The sequence below is a fragment of the Zophobas morio genome, unplaced genomic scaffold, assembly GCF_036711695.1.
Source record: "Zophobas morio isolate AGI-343-1 ecotype UQ-CSIRO unplaced genomic scaffold, CSIRO_AGI_Zmor_V1 ptg000054l, whole genome shotgun sequence".
Classification (NCBI taxonomy): domain Eukaryota; kingdom Metazoa; phylum Arthropoda; class Insecta; order Coleoptera; family Tenebrionidae; genus Zophobas; species Zophobas morio.
Genome location: NW_026972159.1, coordinates 1628933 through 1650961, shown reverse-complemented (window position 1 = coordinate 1650961; position 22029 = coordinate 1628933). Strand labels below are relative to the sequence as shown.

Below are 22029 nucleotides of genomic sequence, written 5' to 3'. Positions count from 1 at the left end.
TGAACTTCCATGTCCAAATTTTCAATGTAAATATTTAAAAATTTCAAATGATTATTGTGGGAATTGTACACAAACAATTGTGTTTCAAAAATCAAAAAATTCGGTTTTTTCTGCTTAAAAAGTGTTAAGACTTAAAAATATTCCAAATTTCCCAGTTTAGATACTTTTCTGGAATTTCGAATGAATTTTCTTTTTCGTGTTTTTTGTTTGTGGGTCATTTTAAAAGTATTTATGTCTAAACGGTTTATTATTGATCTATAATGGCTTGGATTTGAGGTATTTATTAACCTAGGGCATTAAGAACAGTTGGCGCAGGAACGTCAATAGAAAACGCAGTCGGCTAGAAATCAACTATTACTTTTTAACACGATCTCTGGTAACAGGCAAAATTAAAAAATTCCAAAACGCAGAAAATTAAAAAAAAAGAACTGTAAGAAACTCAAGAATTAAATCATTCAAAAAATCCAAGAAACCCAGGAAAGTCAGAAAAACTCAAGGACTCCAATAATACCAAAAATCCAAAAAATCGTATCGGAAGAAAATAAACAAAAATAAAAATTATCCAAATAATCGAATAAACGGAATAAATTCGAAAATCCAAAAACACAAGAAATACAAGAAACTCAAGAATCAAATCATTCAAAAAATCGAAAATATCCAAAAAAATCTAAAAAATCCAAGAAATCCAAGAGACTCAAAAAACCTCAAGGACGCCAATAATTCGAAAAAACCAAAAAATAAAAAAATTGGAAGATGAAAACAAAAATAAAAATGATGCAAATAATAGAATAAATGGAATAAATTAAAAAAAAAAAAACTAAAAAATATCCAAAAAATCGAAAACATTCAAAAAATTAAGAAAAATCTAAGAAACCCTAGAAATTCAATAATTCCAAAATAAAAAATTTCCGAGTATTGGAATAAATGGAATAGATCCAGAAAAAATCACAAAACAAAAAATCTAAAAAATCAAACAATCCGAAATACCGAATAAATCCAAAAAATTCAAGAAACTCACGAATTCCAATATGTAATTCCAAAAAAAGAAAAAATTAGTTTCTTGACAAATCATAAAAACTGATTATTTAATTTTTTTTGTGAAAATCATATATTATAGAGGTGATTTTTGGTAAGATAAGATTTATGATCTGAAATTTGAATTTCCATTTTGAGTATTTAAAACAGAAAATTGTGTTTCAAAGTTCAACAAATTTTGCTGCTTAAAAAGTGTTAAGACTCCAGAATATTCGAAATTTTCCAGTTTACAGTCAGATATTGGCGTGGATTTGAGGTACATTATTGACCAAATAATACCCTAGGGCATTAAAAATAGTTGCCGCAGAAAGGTCAACGGAAAACGCAATCGGCTGGAAACCAACTATTACTTAGTGAAACCACGATCTCAGGTAACAGGCAGAATTCTGAAAATTCACAAAATTAAAAAAAAAAATGTAAAAAATCCAGGAAACGCAAGAAACTCGAAGAAAGAACTCCAATAATTCCAAAAATCTAAAAAATAGAAATATGCCAATAATCCAAAAAAACAAGATGAAAAAAACAAAAATAAAATTTATTCAAATAATCGAAACATAATAAACAAAATAAATCTGAACAACAAAAAGTCCAAAAATTCCAAACAATCCGAAAAAATCCAAAATCCCAAGAAAATCAAGGAATCCTATAATTTCAAAAATCAAAAACGGAAAAAAAATCCAAAACACTCAAGAAATGTAAGAAACTCGAGAAATTAAATAATTCGAAAAATTGAAAATATCCAATAAATTCAAAAAAATATAAAACTCCAAGAAACCCAAAAAAATCAAGAACTCCAATAATTCCCAAAATCCAAAAAACTAAATATATACCAAAAATCCAAACAAATCAGAAGCTGAAAAAAAGCAAAAAATATAAATTATCAAAAAATATACGAAAATAATCGAAAAAATGGAGTAAATGCAAACAAATCCAAAAAATACAAAATTCCAAAACCCAGAAATGCAAGAAACTCAAGAAGTCCAGTAATTAAAAAAATCGAAAATATTCAGAAAAAACTGAGTTCAATAATTTCAAAAATCCAAAAAATGAAAAATAAGCCGAAAATTCGAAAAATCAGAAGATTAAAAAAAACAAAATAAAAATTATCCAAATAATCGACAAAATGGAATAAGTCCAAAAAAAAAGGCAAAAAATCGGAAAATTCGAAAAATCGAAGAAATCCAAAAAACCCACATTTTTTGTCTTATCGGTTTATTATTGGTCTATAATGGCGTGGATTTGAGGTACATTATTGACCAAATAATGCCCTAGGTCATTAAGTATAGTTGTCGTAGTAACGTCAACAGAAAACGCAGTCGGCTAGAAACCAATTATTAAATATTGAAACCGACGATCTGTGGTAACAGCCAGGAATCTCAAGGAATAATAGCAAAAATCGAAAATATTCAGAAAATGCAAAAAATCTCAAAAATCCAAAAAACTCAAAAAACCTCAAGGACTCCAATATATATAAATGTGCCAAAATTCAGAAAAATCAGACGATGAAAAACCAAAAAAATTATCCAAATCCAAAAAACCCAAGGAACTCAAGGAATCCTGTAATTTCAAAAATAAAAAATACAACAAAATGAAAAAAAATCCAAAGTTTCAAGTTCTTCTGGACTAAATGCAACCAATAAAAAAATGTGTAGACGTGACTTTCAGTATGTCTAGTTTTTAAAGACCACTTATGAAAACTATGAAAAAGAAAATTTCTTCCAGACTCCTGAAAATTTTTAAGACTGGAAAATTAGGAATTAGGTTTATCATCTTTTAAATAGCCGATTTTTAAAAAAAACTGTCTAAAACAAAAACGAATTCTGTTTTTTTTTTATATATAAAAATGAGTGATGAGGTGAAATATTGATTGGAATCTACGCAGAGAATTTGGTGTTTCGAAATTCAAAAAATTCAGGCCTTTAAAAGGTGTTAAGACTCGAGAATTTTAATTTATGGTTTACACAATTTTCAAGAGTCTGGAAGGAATTTTTTTTTCCTACTTTTTAGTGGGTGGTTTTTAAAAAAATTAATGGATATATTTTTCGATTTAAAAATTCTCACATTGGCAAATTTAAGAGTTTAAATATTTGAATAGAAATTACCTAGCCTCTTAAGCACCATCATTTAACCAATTTCCAGTTTCTTAGATAAATTATAAAAATATTAGGAGTATTAAATTTCAAACGAGATTTACGGATAAAAAATTTTGAGATGACGTCATCCAGTTTTTGAAAGGGATAAATAAATGAAAATTGTACACTAAACCATTATTAGTTTCTTCGTTCTAAGTAAAGTTTTTTTTTCCAGGTTGAAACTAGAGTGTGAAAAACTAGCTAGTGAAAAGACTGAAATGCAACGGCACTACGTTATGGTGAGTATTTTTGAAAGTCCATTGCGTGACGACGATATTGAGTGTTCCCTGATAGTTACGTTAGAACAATTGGAACAAAGCGACCGCTATTGTCTCGCATTTAATTGTTAATAGTTTATCACATAATTGTGTAATTTTACGGAAAAAGAACAGTGGTCGCCAACTTCGCGTGTAATTATAAATGTAATAACAGGCAACAATAACCTGGAAATGATTTTCACCCGAGCGGAAAATACTGTGTCAAAATCGTAAACTTCTTTGTTTCCAGTTGCACACAACACGTTTCGAAATTCATCAATGTGTTGCGAAAGCGAAAATAATAATAATAATAATAATAGGAAACTTTCGAACAGCCTGATCATGTTAACTGGTAGTTTTCTCCACCAGAAATGACTCCCTTAAAATTTTATCGCCTAGTGATCTGTCGGGCTAATCACACAGTGCTAGTGACCCTCAAACAGGCTGTTAAGTGCGATCTCGCCCCTTCCCGTTGAACAGTCCCAGCGCCCCCGCCCCCCTAACCCATCGCCCCGACCCCGTCGCCCAAGGTGGTGCAAAGCAGCTCGCATCCGCATTGTTCGCATGTACATATTGCATATAAAGTAAGTTATTTGGGGTGGCGGGAGCGCAGCATCCCGAGCCGGAACCTCTAAGGGTTGACATCCGGACCGCGCCTGCCAGAGCAGCCACCATAAACAGCTATTTCACTTGTATCAGACGTGACAAGCACCTTGTCGAGCTCGGTAATCGATACACCAACCCCAGACACCCCGCGCCCTTTCGGATGCGATTCCGACCGTGTTCGTCCGCCGGAAAAATTGTAGCTGGTTGGAAGGATTTAGGTTCTCTCTGCCGATGCTGTTCGCGGCGCAACTCGGATAAATAGCCAAAGAGAGTTACAGCTTTGGGGGGCGATGTTTTAAATGCGAGATGGGGCGGCGTGTGGCGATGATGGCGAGGTGGGCGGTAGTTGATTTGTTTGCATTGCTGGGTCTTAGAAACAAGAAGAAGTTTTCGGTGATTATTGGACGGCGAATCGGGGTGTTTTTTTAAGACTGGTAGTTCACGGAATCAGCCGGGGTGGCTTTTGTAATGAGTATTTATGACGAGCTAAGAGCTACCCACAAAGGGGCAAATTTACCATGCATAAATCGCTCATCTAATCATAGATCCCTTAACAACAAAGCGAGAATCTTATAAACGATATAATGAGGTGGTGAAGCTCACGGAGCGAGCAACACGTTGTATACTACACGTTCTCCTATAATAATAATTAAAAAAAATCTGATTTTTTTCTCGCGATACATGTACATGTAATCCAGCTGTGTCTAACACTACTTACTCTCTGTTTAAATGTTAATTGTTCGTCGACGTTAATGCCCGTCTGTGCGCTTTGTTGTCAATGGGAGCGGAGAATCGTAGTGCTGTTTTATTTTTTGAGAACATTTTTTCATTTCCTTTCAGTAGCATTGTATTAAGTTTTTAACTTTCTATCAAAGCAAAAGAGCATCTGTTCGATAATGGTCTCGCGAACGTCAGAAGCACTGGAAATGATTCTACGTTATCCTTTAAAATCTTTGAAAGAATGTATCTACATTTTCGTGCAGTTGTTATTTTGTAGCGAACATTCAGAGACCAGTGGCGGACGAATTTTAGCTCATCTTATGACTTAATATGGCTTTAATTTTGACTTAATATGCCTAGTATTTTGTAACACGATGCCCAAAAACATGTCTTACTTGGTAATTTCTTGTCGAGAAATAAGGGTTTTGCAGTTAAGATTCGCCCTTTTGGCTCACGACGAATAAAAAAATCATCACAATCGAGGTAGGGTGGGTGGGCGGGGCTTATATTTTGCCTTTTTGTTTTCTTAATATACTCAGTCATCTATCGAAATTTAAAACATTACTACGTGTATTATGAAACAAAGGAATAATATAAGCCCCACCCACCCGCCCTGTCTCAATCGGGATGATTTTTTTTACCCGTCGTAAGTCGTGGGGCGGAGCTTAATTGCAAAATCCTTGTTTTCCTAGGAGAAATTGCTATGTGAAACAAATTCTTAAGTAATCCTGTTCAAAGCAAATTATATGTATTATAAAAAAAGAAAGGCAATAGATAAGCCCCACCCATTCGTGTCGATCTAAATCTGGCTTTAATTTTTATTTAATATACATGGTATATTAGCTCCGCCCTTTTGGCTCACGACGAATAAAAAAATTTATCACGATTGAGATACGGATTTTTGTGAAAAAATGACTACGTATATTAAGAAAAAAAAACAAAATATAATATATATGAAATCCAAAAAGCAAAAAATCTCCAAAAAGACAAAAATCAGAGAAATGCTAGAAACTCAAGAAATACAATAATCCAAAAAGTCGAAAATATCTAACAAATTTATAATAATCCAAAAAAAGTAAAAAATCCAAGAAACCCAAGGACCTCAAAAAAAAAATCAAAACTTCAAAAAATCTAAAAATTGAAAAATCGGAAATATCCCGAAAATCAAAATTTCAGAAAACGAAAAAAAAAACAGAAGTTATCTAAATAATAGAAAAAAAATGGATAATTCTACAAACAAAAAAACCCAAAAAGTTAAAAAAATTGGAACAATTAATAAAATTCAAAAAACCCAAGATACTCAAGAAATGCAATAATTCAAAATAAAAAAAAAATCGAATATCCGACAAATCAAAAAATCTGATTTTCAAAATCAAAGAAAATAAATTAACTCTTCTGGAGTAAATACCAGCAATAAAAGAATGTGCAATTTGTTATGTCTTACTGGTTTATTATTGGTGTATAATGGCGTGGATTTGACCAAATAATACCCAAGGGCATTAAGAATAGTTGCTATAGTAACGTCAACAGAAAACGCACTCGGCTAGAAACCAAGAATTACTTATTGAAATCACGATCTCTGGTAACGATAAAAAAAAACCCAAAAAATCCAAAGAGCAAATCATTAAAGAAATTAAGAAACAAGAAATGCAAGAAACTCGAGAAATTCAATAATCTAAAAAGTCGAAAACATTCCAAACACTCCAAAAATCAGAAAATGAGAAAAAAAGGAAAAATACAAATTATACAGATAATCAAAAAAATGGATTAAATACAAAAAAATCCAGAAAACCGAACAATCCAAAAAACCAAGGAAACTCAAGAAATCCAATAATTCCAAGAATCCAAAAAATACAAAAAATGGAAAAACTAAAAAATCCAACATTCAAAAAATCCATGGAAATAAGTTAGTACTTCTGAAGTAAATGTTTGATACATAAATAACTATTTTATATGGTCACTTAAAAGAGAGAAGAAACATAAAAGAAATTTAGGGAAAAAAAAAACGAGAAAAGAAGAGATACAAAAAGATACTAGAGAAAGTTGATATCGGAAAGAAAAAAAAAGAGAACCGAGTGCTCTAGAGAGGCTAAGGCAGGTGAGACAGAAAAACTAAAAAAAAACAGTAAAACTAGGTAAAGACGAAAAATGCAGGGAAAATAGATTCTGAAAAGGAGAATAGAGAGTGAATGAACGAAAGCGAACCCGAAGTGGAACAAAAGAGAGACTAAAACCAAATTTAAGAGATTACACCGATATCGATAAAATAAAATAAAAAAATATATACATAGTATTTTTTTAACAACACGATACTCAAAAACATGTCTTACGTGTAAAGAAATAAGGTTTTTGCAATTAAACTTCGCCCTCTTGGCTCACGACGAATAAAAAAAAACATCCCAATCGAGGTAGGGTGGGTGGGCGGGGCTTATATTTTGCCTTTTTGTTTTCTTAACATAGTCAGTCATCTTTTCACAACAAAAATTTAAAACATTACTGCGTGTATTATGAAACAAAGGAATAATATAAGCCCCACCCACCCGCCCTGTCTCAATCGTGATGATTTTTTTTTACCCGTCGGAAGTCATGGGGCGGAGCTTAATTGCAAAATCCTTGTTTTCCTACGAGAAATTGCTATGTGAAACATGTTCTTGAGTAATCGTGTTCAAAGCAAACTATTGTATTAAATAAAAAAGAAGGCCAAAAGATAAGCCCCACCCATTCGTGTCGATCTAAATCTGGTTCTAATTTTTATTTAATATACATAGTATTGTAGCTCCGCCCTTTTGACTCACGGCGAATAAAAAAAAATCATCAGGATTGGGATAAGGCGGGTGGGCGGGGTTTATATTATGCCTTTTTCTTAATATAAATTTTAGTTGTGAAAAAATGACTACGTATGTTATGAAAAAAAGACAAAATATAAAATATATGAAATCCAAAAAGCCAAAAATCTCAAAAAAAGACAAAAATCGGAGAAATGCTAGAAACTCAGGAAATACAATAATCCAAAAAGTCAAAAAAAATCCAAGAAACCCAAGGACCTCAAAAAAACTCAAAACTTCAAAAAATCTAAAAATTCAAAAATCGGAAATATCCCGAAAATCAAAATTTCAGAAACCCAAAAAAAATTAAAAATTGGAACATTTAAAAAAATCCAAAAAACCCAAGAAAGTCAATAAATCCAATAATTCAAAATATTGAAAAAATCGAATATCCGAAAAATCAAAAAATCCGATTTTCAAATTCAGAGGAAATAAATTTATTCCTCTGGAGTAAATGCAACCAATAAAGGAATGTGCAATTTTCCAGTTTATACACTTTTCTGGAGTTTTGAACAAATTTTCTTTTTCGTGTTTTTTTTTTGGGTTATTTTGAAAACATTTATGTCTTACTGGTTTATTATTGGTGTATAATGGCGCGGATTTGACCAAATAATATCCAAGGGCATTAAGAATAGTTGCTATAGTAACGTCAACAGAAAAAGCACTCTGCTAGAAACCTAGAATTACTTATTGAAATCACGATCCCTGGTAACAGTCAAAAAAACCCAAAAAATCCAAAGAGCAAATCATTAAAGAAATTAGGAAACAAGAAATGCAAGAAACTCGAGAAATTCAATAATCTAAAAAGTCGAAAACATTCCAAACACTCCAAAAATCAGAAAATGAGAAAAAAAGGAAAAATACAAATTATACTGATAATCAAAAAAATGGATTAAATACAAAAAAATCCAGAAAAACCGAACAATCCAAAAAACCAAGGAAACTCAAGAAATCCAATAATTCCAAGAATCCAAAAAATACAAAAAATGGAAAAACTAAAAAATCCAACATTCAAAAAATCCGTGGAAATAAGTTAGTACTTCTGAAGTAAATGTTTGATACATAAATAACTGTTTTATATGGTCACTTAAAAGAGAGAAGAAACATAAAAGAAATTTAGGGAAAAAAAAAACGAGAAAAGAAGAGATACAAAAAGATACTAGAGAAAGTTGATATCGGAAAGAAAAAAAAAGAGAACCGAGTGCTCTAGAGAGGCTAAGGCAGGTGAGACAGAAAAACTAAAAAAAAACAGTAAAACTAGGTAAAGATGAAAAATGCAGGGAAAATAGATTCTGAAAAGGAGAATAGAGAGTGAATGGACGAAAGCGAAACCGAAGTGGAACAAGAGAGAGACTAAAACCAAATTTAAGAGATTACACCGATATCGATAAAATAAAATAAAAAAATATATACATAGTATTTTTTTAACAACACGATACTCAAAAACATCTCTTACTTGTTAAGAAATAAGGTTTTTGAAATTAAACTTCGCCCTCTTGGCTCACGACGAATAAAAAAAATCAACCCAATCGAGGTAGGGTGGGTGGGCGGGGCTTATATTTTGCCTTTTTGTTTTCTTAACATACTCAGTCATCTTTTCACAACAAAAATTTAAAACATTACTGCGTGTATTATGAAACAAAGGAATAATATAAGCCCTACCCACCCGCCCTCTCTCAAACGGGATGATTTTTTTTTACCCGTCGTAAGTCGTGGGGCGGAGCTTAATTGCAAAATCCTTGTTTTCCTACGAGAAATTGCTATGTGAAACATGTTCTTGAGTAATCGTGTTCAAAGCAAACTATTGTATTAAATAAAAAAAAAAAAGCCAAAAGATAAGCCCCACCCATTCGTGTCGATCTAAATCTGGCTCTAATTTTTATTTAATATACATGGTATATTAGCTCCGCCCTTTTGGCTCACGACGAATAAAAAAAAATCATCACGATTGAGATAGGGCGGGTGGGCGGGGTTTATATTGTGGCTTTTTTTCTTAATATAAATTTTTGTTGTGAAAAAATGATTACGTAGATTAAGAAAAAAAGACAAAATTTAATATATGTAAAATCCAAAAAGCAAAAAATCTCAAAAAAGACAAAAATCACAGAAATGCTAGAAACTCAAGAAATACAATAATCCAAAAAGTCGAAAATATCCAACAAATTTATAATAATCCAAGAAACCCAAGGACCTCAAAAAAAAAACTCAAAACTTCAAAAAATCTACAAATTCAAAAATCGGAAATATCCCGAAAATAAAAATTTCAGAAAACGAAAAAAAACAAGTTATCTAAATATGTAATAGAAAAATATGGATTAATTCTAAAAACAAAAAAAAACCCAAAAAGTTAAAAAATCGGAATAATTAATAAAATCTAAAGAACCCAAGGAAGTCAAGAAATGCAATAATTCAAAATATTCAAAAAATCGAATATCCGAAAAATCAAAAAATCAGATTTTCAAAATCAGAGGAAATAAATTAATTCCTCTGGAGTAAATGCAACCAATAAAAGAATGTGCAATTTTCCAGTTTACATACTTTTTTATAGTTTCGAACGAATTTTCTTTTTCGTGTTTTTTCTGGGTCCTTTTTAAAACATTTATGTCTCATTGGTTTATTATTGGTGGATAATGGCGTGGATTTGAGGTCCGTTATTGACCAAATAACACCCAAGGGCATTAAGAATAGTTGGCATAGTAACGTCAACAGAAAACGCACTCGCCCTACTACTTATTGAAACTACAATGTCTGGTAACAGTCAAAAACCTAAAAAATCCAAAGAGCAAATCATTAAAAAAATTAGAAAATAAGAAATGCAAGAAACTCAAGAAATTAAATAATCCAAACAATCGAAAATTCCAAACACTCAAAAAATCAGAAAATGAGAAAAAAACAAAAAAATACAAATTATACAGATAATCAAAAAATTGAATAAATCAAGAATAATCCAAAAAAAAAAAACAAAAACCCCAGAAAATCTAAAAAACTGAACAATCCAAAAAACCAAGGAAACTCAAGAAATCCAATAATTCCAAGAATCCAAAAAGTCCAAAAAATGGAAAAAAATCAAACATTCCAAAAATCCAAGGAAATAAGTTACTACTTCTGAAGTAAATGTTTGATACATAAATAATTATTTTATATGGTCTCTCAAAAGAGAGAAGAAACATAAAAGAAATTTAGAAAAAAAGAAGAGATAAAATAAAAAAAATAATATACATAGTATTTTTTTAACAACACGATACTCAAAAACATGTCTTACTTGTTAAGAAATAAGGTTTTTCCAATTAAGCTTCTCCCTCTTGGCTCATGACGAATAAAAAAAATCATCCCAATTGAGGTAGGGTGGGTGGGCGGGGCTTACATTTTGCCTTTTTGTTTTCTAAATATACTCAGTCTTCTTTTCACAAAAAAATTTAAAACATTACCACGTATATTAAGAAACAAAGCAATAATATAAGCCCCACCCACCCGCCCTACCTCAATCGGGGATGATTTTTTTTACCCGTCGTAAGTCGTGGGGCGGAGTTTAATTGCAAAATCCTTGTTTTCCTACGAGAAGGATTTTGCTATTAAGCTCCGCCTTTTTGGCTTACGACGAATGAAAAAAATCTTCACGATTGAGATAGGGCGGGTGGACGGGGTTAATATTATGGTTTTATATTTATTTTAAGAACACAAAGACAAAATATAATATATGTAACAATATACATATAAAATAGACAGCTAACTAGAGGGAGATGAAAGAGAAAAGAAAAGAACGTCAACAGAAAGCTACATACCATCTCTGGTAACGGGCAAAATCCCGAAGATTCAAAAACCCAAAAATCGAAAAAGCAAAAAATCTCAAAAAAGAGAAAAATCGGAGAAATGCTAGAAACTCAAGAAATACAATAATCCAAAAAATCTAAAATATCCAACAAATTTATAATAATCCACAAAAACTAAAAAATCCAAGAACCCAAGGACGTCAAAAAAACTCAAAATTTCAAAAAATCTAAAAATTCAAAAATCGGAAATATCCCGAAAATAAAAATTTCAGAAAACGAAAAAAAAAACAGAAGTTATCTAAATATGTAATAGAAAAATATGGAATCATTCTACAAACAAAAAAAACCATAAAAATAAAAAAAAATCGGAGCAATTAAAAATATCCAAGAAAGTCAAGAAATTCAATATAATCAAAAAATCGAATATCCGAAAAATAAAAAAAAACGATTTCAAAAATCAGAAGAAGTAAATTAATTCTTCTAAAGTAAATGCAACCAATAAAAGAATGTGCAATTTTCCAGTTTATAAACTTTTCTGGAGTTTTGAACAAATTTTCTTTTTCGTATTTTTCTGGATTATTTTTGGTGTATAATGGCGTAGATTTGAGGTACGTTATTGACGAAATGATACCCTAGGGCATTAAGAATAGTTGCTATAACGTCAACAGAAAACGCACTCGGCTAGAAACCAAGAATTACTTATTGAAATCACGATCTCTGGTAACAGTCAAAATCTAAAAAACCCCGAGGAGCAAAATATTAAAAAAAAAAATAAAATTAGAAAATAAGAAATGCAAGAAACTAAGAAATTCAACAATTCGAAAATCGAAAGTATCCCAAACATTCAAAAACTCAAAAAATGAAAAAAAAAACGAAAAATGGAATAAATAAAAAAAACAAAAACCCCCAGACAAAAAATCTAAAAAATTCAAACAATCCAAAAAATCGAAGGAACTCAAGAAATCCAATAATTCCAAGAATTAAAAAAAAAACAAAAAAAATTTAAAAATCCAACGTTCCAAAAAGCCGAGGAAATAAGTTAGTACTTATGGAGAACATACAAGAAATTTAGAAAAAAAAGACGAGGAAAGGGAGAAAAGAGACACAAAAAAATTCTAGAGAAAGTTCAGATCGGAAAGAAAAAATGAGAGAACCGAGTGCTCTAGAGAGGCTATGACAAACGAGAGAGAAAACCGAAAATTGCGGGGAAAATAGAGACTCAAAAGGAGACTAGAGAGAGAATGGACGAAAGCGAGACCAAAGTGGAACAAGGGAATAGACGAAAACCAGTTTAAAGAGTAGGAAAGATAGAAGGGATGTTGACAGACAGCTAAACTAGAGATAGAGGAGAGAGAAGAGAAAACAGATAAAGAACAAAAGCGACATTAAAATGATGTTAGAACGAGACTAGGGACAGATGAGAAATAAAATGGAAAGCGAGACTAGAGAATGGGGAAAAGAAAGAGAGGAAAAAAAACAATAAACGGAGACCAGAGAGAAGAGAGAGAATGATAGAAAGCGAAATTAGTGAAAGACTAGTGAGAGAAAAGAGTGAAAATCAAGAGTTAGACTAAGCAACAGTACAACAAGATTAGATACTCTAGAGACAGGCGAGCGCGAACAGAGAAAGAAGAAGCACACAAAGAGAGACTTAGACGAAAAACGAGAAAAGAAAAAACAAGAAGCGACGATAATACAGAACGGTGAGATTGGAAAAAAGCGAGAACCAAAAGAAGGTGAGACTAAAGACGAAAGATATGAAAAAGAGTGAAAAAATGAACGAAAACAAAACTAGAGTAAAACAAGACAGAGGAAATAGAAAGAATGTGAGATGAATGACAAGAGAAAAAAACAATGGAAGACGAGAATGAGACTACAGCAACACTAGAGAGAGGCTACAACGAGATCAGAGAGAGGCGAACATGGAGAGAAAAACAAAAAGCTGACAAAGAGGGACTGGCGAGAAATGATAAAAGGTAAAGAAAAAGGAGGCACACAAAAAGATACTAAAGAGAGGTGAAAGCGAAGAGAATCCGAAAAAAGGAGAACCAAGAGAAAAAAAGAATGAAAGACAAAAGTGAGGCTATAGCAACACTATAAAAAGAGACGCTAGGGAAAAACCAGAAAAAGAAAAGAAAGAAGAGACACATAAAAAGATGCTAGACAGAGGTGAGAACGGAGAGAAACAGAAAAAAGGCAGTGAGACTAAGTAACGATGAGAGAGGAGATGGAAATCAGAGACGTAAAAGGAGACTGGAGAGAGAAGAGAGAAAACGAACGAAAGCGAAACTAGATTGAAACGAGAAAGGCCAAAACCAGATTAAAGAGTGGCGAGAGAAGAAAGTAAACACAAGAATAGGGATAGTTGAAGAAGATCAAACATATTAGAAACAAATGAATATACACAGAGAAAGATATTTTGGAGAAAAGGGAAAGAAAGCAGAGAAATTAGGGAAAGAAGAAAACCACAAAGAGAGACTAGATAATAAGAACAACCAGAGACTAGAAATAGGCTAGAGTCAAACTAATAATAATAAAGGAATAAAAAATGAAAAAAAACTGATTAAAGGATATTTACGAGTATTAACAGATATTCTCTCCACCAAAAACAAAAGGTCGAAATCGTAGTTCAGATATATCTACATCATCTGAATACAATTGCGGATGGAACACATAATTAACATATATATTCATACAAAATTTGGTTCTAGAGAATACAATATTAAATGTTGGTACATTTCTGGAATTTAAGCTAGGAACATTAGTTTAATCTAGCCAACAAGTGAGGACAATGTATCATTCCACGAACAAGTTTATATAACAACATAAGAGCAACATAGTGACGTCTGTTACACAGAGTTGGTATCACGAATTCTGTAAGCAATTCATTATGTGGAAAGCCTTGAGGAGGATATGATGTTTAATATAAATTAAATACTGGCAGAATTTTCTGCAGAATGTTTCCATAGCAAAGTCCATAGACAGCTTGTAGTCCCGGTAATAAAAGTATTAATAAAATTTCCAGTAAACCGAATTATTTTATTGCGATTTCGGCGAATATTTTATACAACACAGTGAATCCAATTTCCTGAACTGAATCCTGTATGTCAAGTTTTAGCAGTAATACACTATGCTTTAGTCGCGAATACTGAAAGAACACAATCTTTTAAAGCAACTTCTTGCAGCTAATATCCTAAAAGCATATTGGAATATTGAAGAAGAAACTTCAAGTAAACAAACTTGAAAAAAATGTTTCTATGATAACAGAGCTCCGTACTGATTCCGTTGGTATTGGTAGTTGCGTTAGTGATGTCATGAATAATTTCGTTCGGTGTTCAGCGCTGCCGTAGTCATTTCACATATTCCAACCACATGCGTGTTCCCCTCGGGCGCCGCCACTGCCTCAAAGGACAACAGCAATTGGACTGAGGTTGCATCGTAATGCACGCACTTACAACCACAATCGATCGTTAGGGTCCTGTGTAAGTAATATTATTGTCGGTAATGTAATCAGCGGATTGCCGGTAATCACGGTACCAATGTAAATTGTGATTGATACGACATGACCGTTCCATCATTCCGACATAAAATATTGTAGCCGTTCGCCAAAAAAAATCGTTAAATAATTACATTAACATGCTAAGACAGACAACAAAACATGCAGCGCTGTGAAAATTCCAGATCGGTACACAATGGGTTGAAGCATAAATCATTTAAAAGGAAAGTTGCTATAATTGCTGATCATAATTGAGTTAAGCTTTCCCCGCCGAGCCACCAGAAGCTCGAATCGATATCACTTTTACTGGCGAGTTATGCAACCAACAATACAGTAATTATTTATTAATAACAACGTTGACTCAGTACCGATTTTTTGTAAATACGTTTTGTAACAATTTAAAACAGCATTTGGAACAAAGTCGGGCCACTTAATTATCGCAGAAACAAGTCAACTGCCTCGTAATGATCGAGCAACTGCCAGCCAAAATAATTCCTGCTGGCACCAATATCAAAGCGAACACTTTACGAAAAGAAACCGCTTGGCAGCCCTATTATCACTTTCGAAACACTCCATTCAAAATTATTCGGACGCCCTTTTCCATTCCCGTTTTCGGCGAGGCGAAAAATTGCGCCATGAAAAAATGCTCACTTGCAAAATTGTTTGCTGAAAATACATCACACGACGCGTATTTTTCCAATATCCTCCCGCCCTAAAAAGTCTGACACGAAATCAAACATGTCTTGTGTATTTTGTTTGCTGGCTCGCCATCAAATTACATGGACAAAATTGAGGATGGAGCGAGCGAGAAGTCGTCGATGTGGATTTCAAAAGCGGGATGACAGTGTACAATTCTCTTGTTTACTGTTTTAAAATAGGTTCTTTCGCAACGCAGCTGGGTTTTGCATTGAAAGCAATCCGAATTCGTTATTATTGCTCCGGAGTGCCGCCGAACGACTCAAAATTACTCCATCGCCGACGTTTAATGAACTCCTCATTTAATTAGGCGGTTATGCGTTGGCAATCTTCGGGTAATGGCGTGCAGTGCACTCGTGTACTTGTGGGTTATGAATCCGCCTAGATAGTTTTGTCATAGATTAATGTAAATGCGACATACATTTTTTCGGGAACATGTTTTGGAAACACTGTGTTCTATGTTGTATGAATTTTTAAATGTTTTTAGCGACAATTTTTGTGGTTGTTTTCGGTACACTGTATGATATTAACAGTGAGAAAAAAAAATGGAAAATTAAAATAATCGAAAATTCGAAATATCGAGAAATCGAAACCTTAAAAAATCGTAAAACCGAAACATTGAAAAATCGAAATATCGAAGAACTGAAAATCGAAAAAATGTAAAATTCAAAAATCTAAAATTTAAAAACTGAATAACGAAAACACGAGAAATCGAAACTCCCAAATTTAAAAAATCGGATAATTGAAAAATCGAAACATCGAAAAACTGAGAAATCGAAAAATCTAAAGATCAAGAAATCGTGGAGTCGAAACCGAAATAGGCCAAAATCGAAAAGTGAAAAAATTAATTGAGAAATTGTCAATCAAAATATCGAAAAATCCAAATCTTGATAATTCGTGAAATCAAAAAACTTAAAAATTCGAAAAATTGAAAAACTGAGAGATTGAAGGATCAAAAGAACGAGAAATCGAAAAGTGATGAAGTCGAAAAATAGACAAATCGACAGACAAAAAGTTAAAAGTTGAAAAATTATAAAAGCGGAAAAATCGAAACGCGAAAAAATGGAAAACTGGAAAAACTGAGATGCCAAAATAAAAATTGAAAAACTGATAAATCGAAAACCTGAACAATCAAATCTCGATAAATCGGGAATGAAAAATTAACAAATGGAAAAATTGAAAAACAAAACATCTAAAATCGAAAGATTAAGAAATATTGAAAAATTAAAATATTAAAAGATTGAAAAATCTAAAATTTAAAAATCCAAAAATTGAAAAATCGTAAAAGTAAAAAGTCAAAAATAGAAAAGCCGAAGAATTGAAATATTGAAAAATTCTAAAACTGAAATATCTAAAAACTGAAAGATCGAAAATTCAAAAAAGTTAAGTTGAAAAGTCGAAACCTTAAAAAAACTAAAAAATTAAAAATCGAAAAATTAAAGAATTGAAGAACAAGAAAATCGAAACACTCGAAGGTCAAGAAATGGGAAAATCAAAACATCGATTCACTGAAATTTGAAAAATTAAAAAATCGAAATTTTGACAAAATGGCAATTGAAAAACAGAAAATCTAAAACCTGGAAGTGGAAAAATAAAAAAATTAAGAAATAGAAACATTTGAAAAATTTGAAAACTTGGAAAAAATTTAAATATCGAAGAACTGAAATGAAAAATCGAAAAATCTAAAATTTTGAAAATTAAAAAATCTAAAATTTAAAAATCGAAAAATTGAAAAATCGACACATCATCGAAAAATCCAGGAGCCAAAAATCAAAAAGTCGAAGAATCGAAATATTGAAAAATCCCAAAATTGATATATCGAAAAACTGAAAAATGGAAAACCTGAAAAATCCGAAAACTGAGAACCTAAAAGGTCGAAAAATTGAGCAATCGAAAAATCCAAAAAGTGAAGTGGAAAAATCGAACTCTTAAAAAAACTAAAAAAAGAAAATCAAAAACCTGGAAAATCGAAAAATTAAAGAATTGAAGAACAGGAATATCGAAAGTCAAGAAATGGGAAAATCAAAACATCGATCCATTCAAAAATCGAAAAATTGACAGTTTATAAATGTCAAATTTGAAAAATTGAAAAATCGAAAAATTAGAAAAACGACATCTGAAAAACAGAAAATCCAAAACCAGGAAGTCGAAAATTCGAAAGATTAAGAAATATTGAAAAATTAAAATATCAAGAGATTGAAAAATCTAAAATTTTAAAATCCAAAAATTGAAAAATCGTAAAAGTAAAAAATCAAAAATAGAAAAGCAGAAGAATTGAAATATTGACAAATTCTAAAACTGAAATATCTAGAAACTGAAAAATCGAAAAATCCGAAAAGTGAAATCGAAAACACGAAACCTCAAAAAAAACTAAAAAATTAAAAATCAAAAACCTGAAAAATCGAAAAATTAAAGAATTGAAGAACAAGAGAATCGAAACAGTCGAAGGTCAAGAAATGGGAAAATCAAAACATCGATTCACTGAAATTTGAAAAATTAAAAAATCGAAAATTTGACAAAATGACAATTGAAAAACAGAAAATCTAAAACCAGGAAGTCCAAAAATCAAAAGATTAAGAAGTCGAAACATTTGAAAAATTCGAAAACTTGGAAAAAATTAAAATATCGAAGAACTGAAATGAAAAATCGAAAAATCTGAAATTTTTAAAGTTAAAAAATCTAAAATTTAAAAATCGAAAAATCCAGGAGTCAAAAATCGAAAAGTCGAAGAATCGAAATATTGGAAAATCCCAAAACTGAAAAATGAAAGAAAAGCTGAAAGATGGAAAACCTAAAAAATCCGAAAACTGAGAACCTAAAAACTCGAAAAATTGAGCAATCGAAAAATGGAAATCTTAAAAGAACTAAAAAATGAAAAATCAAAAACCTGAAAACTCGAAAAATTAAAGAATTGAAGAACAGGAATATCAAAACACTTGAAAGTCAAGAAATGGGAAAGTCAAAACATCGATTAATTGAAAATCGAAAATTTAAAAAAATGATAATTGAAAAACAGAAAATTTAAAACCAAAAAGTCGAAAAATCGAAAGATTAAGAAATATTGAAAAATTAAAATATCTAAACATTGAAAAATCGTAAAAGTAAAAAGTCAAAAATAGAAAAGCAGAAGAATTGAAATATTGAAAAATTCTAAAACTGAAATATCTAAAAACCGAAAAATAGAAAAATCCAAAAAGTGAAGTCGAAAAATCGAAACCTTAAAAAAACTAAAAAGTGAAAAATCAAAAACCCGAAAAATCGAAAAATTAAAGAATTGAAGAACAAGAAAATCGAAACACTCGAAGGTCAAGAAATGGGAAAATCAAAACATCGATTCAGTGAACAATCGAAAAATTGAGAGTTTATAAAAGTCAAATTTGAAAAATTGGAAAAACGACAACTGAAAAGCAGAAAATCTAAAACCAAAAAGTCGAAAAATCAAAAGATTAAGAAATCGAAACATTTGAAAAATTCGAAAACTTGGAAAAAATGAAAAATCGAAAAATCTAAAATTTTCAAAATTAAAATTTAAAAATCGAAAAAGTAAAAAAATCGACACATCGAAAAATCCAGGAATCAAAAATCGAAAAGTCGAAGAATCGAAATATTAAAAAATTCTAAAACTGAAATTTCGAAAAACTGAAAAATGAAAGAAAAACTCAAAATGGGAAACTAAATCCGGAAATCAAAAATCGAAAAGTCGAAGAATCGAAATATTGAAAAATCCCAAAACTGAAATATCGAAAAACTGAAAAATTAAAGAAAAACTGAAAAATGGAAAACCTGAAAAAGCCGAAAACTGAGAACCTAAAAAGTCGAACAATTGAGCAATCGAAAAATCCAAAAGGTGAAGTCGAAAAATCGAAATCTTAAAAAAACTAATAAATAAAAAATCAGAAACCTGAAAAATCGAAAAAATAAAGAATTGAAGAACAGGAATATCGAAACCCTCGAAAGTCAAGAAATGGGAAAATCAAAACTTGGTTTTATTGAAAAATCCAAAAATTGACAGTTTATGTCAAATTTGAAAAATTGAAAAATCGTAAATTTTAAAAAACGACAACTGAAAAACAGAAAATCTAAAACCGGGAAGTCGAAAAATCGATGGATTAAGAAATCAAAACATTTGAAAAATTCGAAAACTTGCAAAAAAACTGAAATATCGAAGAACTGAAATGAAAAATCGAGAAATCGAAAAATCTTAAATATTGAAAAATTAAAATACCAAAAAGTTGAGAAATCTAAAATTTAAAAATCGAAAAAGTAAAAAAATCGACACAACGTAAAATCCAGAAGTCAAAAATCGAAAAGTCGAAGGATCGAAATATTGAAAAATCCCAAAACTGAAATATCGGAAAACTGAAAAATGGAAAACCTGAAAAATCCAAAAACTAAGAACCTAAAAAGTCGAAAAAAAGAGCAATCGAAAAATCCAAAAAGTGAAGTCGAAAAATCGAAATCTTAAAAAAACTAAAAAATGAAAAATCATAAATCTGAGAAATCGAAAAATTAAAGAATTGAAGAACAGGAATATCGAAACCCTCGAAAGTCAAGAAATAGGAAAATCAAAACATTGAAAAATCGAAAAATTGACAGTTTATTGTCAAATTTGAAAAATTGAAGAATCGAAAATTTGAAAAAACCGCAACTGAAAAACAGAAAATCTAAAACCGGAAAGTCGAAAAATCGATAGATTAAGAAATCAAGACATTAAAAATTCGAAAACTTGAAAAACTGAAATATCTAAGAACTGAAATGAAAAATCGAAAAATCGAAAAACCTAAAATTTAAAAATCGAAAAAGTAAAAAGTCGACACATCGAAAAATCCAGAAGTCAAAAATGGAAAAGTTGAAGAACAGAAATATTGAAAAATCCCAAAACTGAAATATGCAAAAACTGAGAATGTAAAGAACCGAAAAATTGAGAAATCGAAAAATCAAAAAAGTGAAGTCGAAATATCGAAACCTTAAAAAATCGAAAAATTGAAAAATCAAAAACCTTCAAAATCGTAAGATCGTAAAATTGATTAGAAAAAAGTAAACTGAAAAATCCCAAAACTGAAACATCCAAAAACTGAGAAATAAAAAAAATTGAAAAATTGAAAAATCGAAATATTTAAAAATCGCAAAATTGAAGAGAAAAACTGAAAACCGAGAAATTGAAAAATTGAGAAATTGTGAAATCCAAAAATTGAATAATAAATAGGAGTAAACTGAAAAGTCCCCAAACTAAAATTTGGAAAAACTGAGAATTCGAAAGTTGAAACAGCAAGAAAGTATAGTCGAAACAGCAAGAAAGTATAGCCGAAACCGGTTAGGATGTGTATCAGATCCAATCGTTTCCGAACGCTTAGAGTCGACATTGGCCTGACTGCGCTCTGGTCTGTAGATCAAACAAGTTCTCTCTCTCTAGTTAGAAACAAACACTGTTGCCAACATAAGTCGAGGTGTCCTCAACCGTCATTTAATTTAAACTATGACGTTTCTCTATGTTCTCTGGTTTTGTGTAACTATAGGTCGCTGCCGTCAAGTTCAAGGAGCGCAATAATTCCGCCCCTCCCCCTAACACCTAATAAAGCTGTCACGCAACGTCCCGAAATTTCGTTTAAAACAGCCTGATCACAACGCATCAGCGAAATGAAAAATAAATAGGGTTGCGGAGGCGAGTTCTGTGCCGGGAATTTCCATCGTGTGAGTTTTCGGTATCATCAAATGAAGAAATAAAGAACGAGGAGAAAGTATAATGGACGAACCTAGAGAAGATAAGCGAGGATCTGATAAGATTTGTGTCGAGTTATAATTCCGCAGAGAGGGGCGAAACTCGGTTAAGTACGGTGAACGTTGGGGGAACGGAACGTGACACGATTTACTATCCCTTTAAATAAGGTTATTACATGAAAACAATATTACTCGGTAAACTTGAATTATAACGGGCGACATTTTTTAAATGGGTTAATATTTCGCGAAAAGCGGTTAATTAAGGCCGCACTCGTCAGCGGTCCCGCTGTTTTACGAATGCTAATTGGTTTTTTTTCTGTTGCAGTATTACGAAATGTCCTATGGCCTTAACGTAGAAATGCACAAACAGGTGAGTTTTATTCCGAGCCGGGAAAGGAGCGAAATGAACGGGTGGAATGGAAGAGGCTTTTAATATTTTTTCGCGGGTGCACATAAAAAGCGTATTTTTGTGTAACCAAGCCATTAAGTAACAAGCAGGCCGATCAAGAATCGCGCTGAGTCCATTAATATTTGTTTTTTTATGCTTTCAATGAACAGTCTACTTATTTCCATTATGGATGAGTACTCCCTGTTGAAGAATATGTAAACAGGCTATAACGTGTTGTTTCATGGGGTGAATCAGACAAACTCAGGTCCGAGAAACCCCAGTTGGTGCTTATACATTATTAATAGACTTCATAAATCATTAATCAAAATTAATATTTTCGATACAGCTCAGTTTTACCCACTTGACGTAAAAAAATATATATAATT

General features: G+C 31.4%; 1 protein-coding gene across 2 annotated transcripts in view; it reads left to right on the top strand.

Annotated features, from left to right (window-relative positions):
- The window catches only part of LOC135142770 (protein groucho), a 176801-nt gene that overhangs the window by 107814 nt on the left and 46958 nt on the right, over positions 1 to 22029 (top strand). For both annotated transcript variants that reach the window (XM_064074516.1, XM_064074515.1), the window contains exons 3-4: positions 3343 to 3406; positions 21581 to 21625. In XM_064074516.1, the coding sequence (XP_063930586.1) occupies positions 3343 to 3406; positions 21581 to 21625 (109 nt within the window). The remainder of the gene's footprint in view (positions 1 to 3342; positions 3407 to 21580; positions 21626 to 22029) is intronic.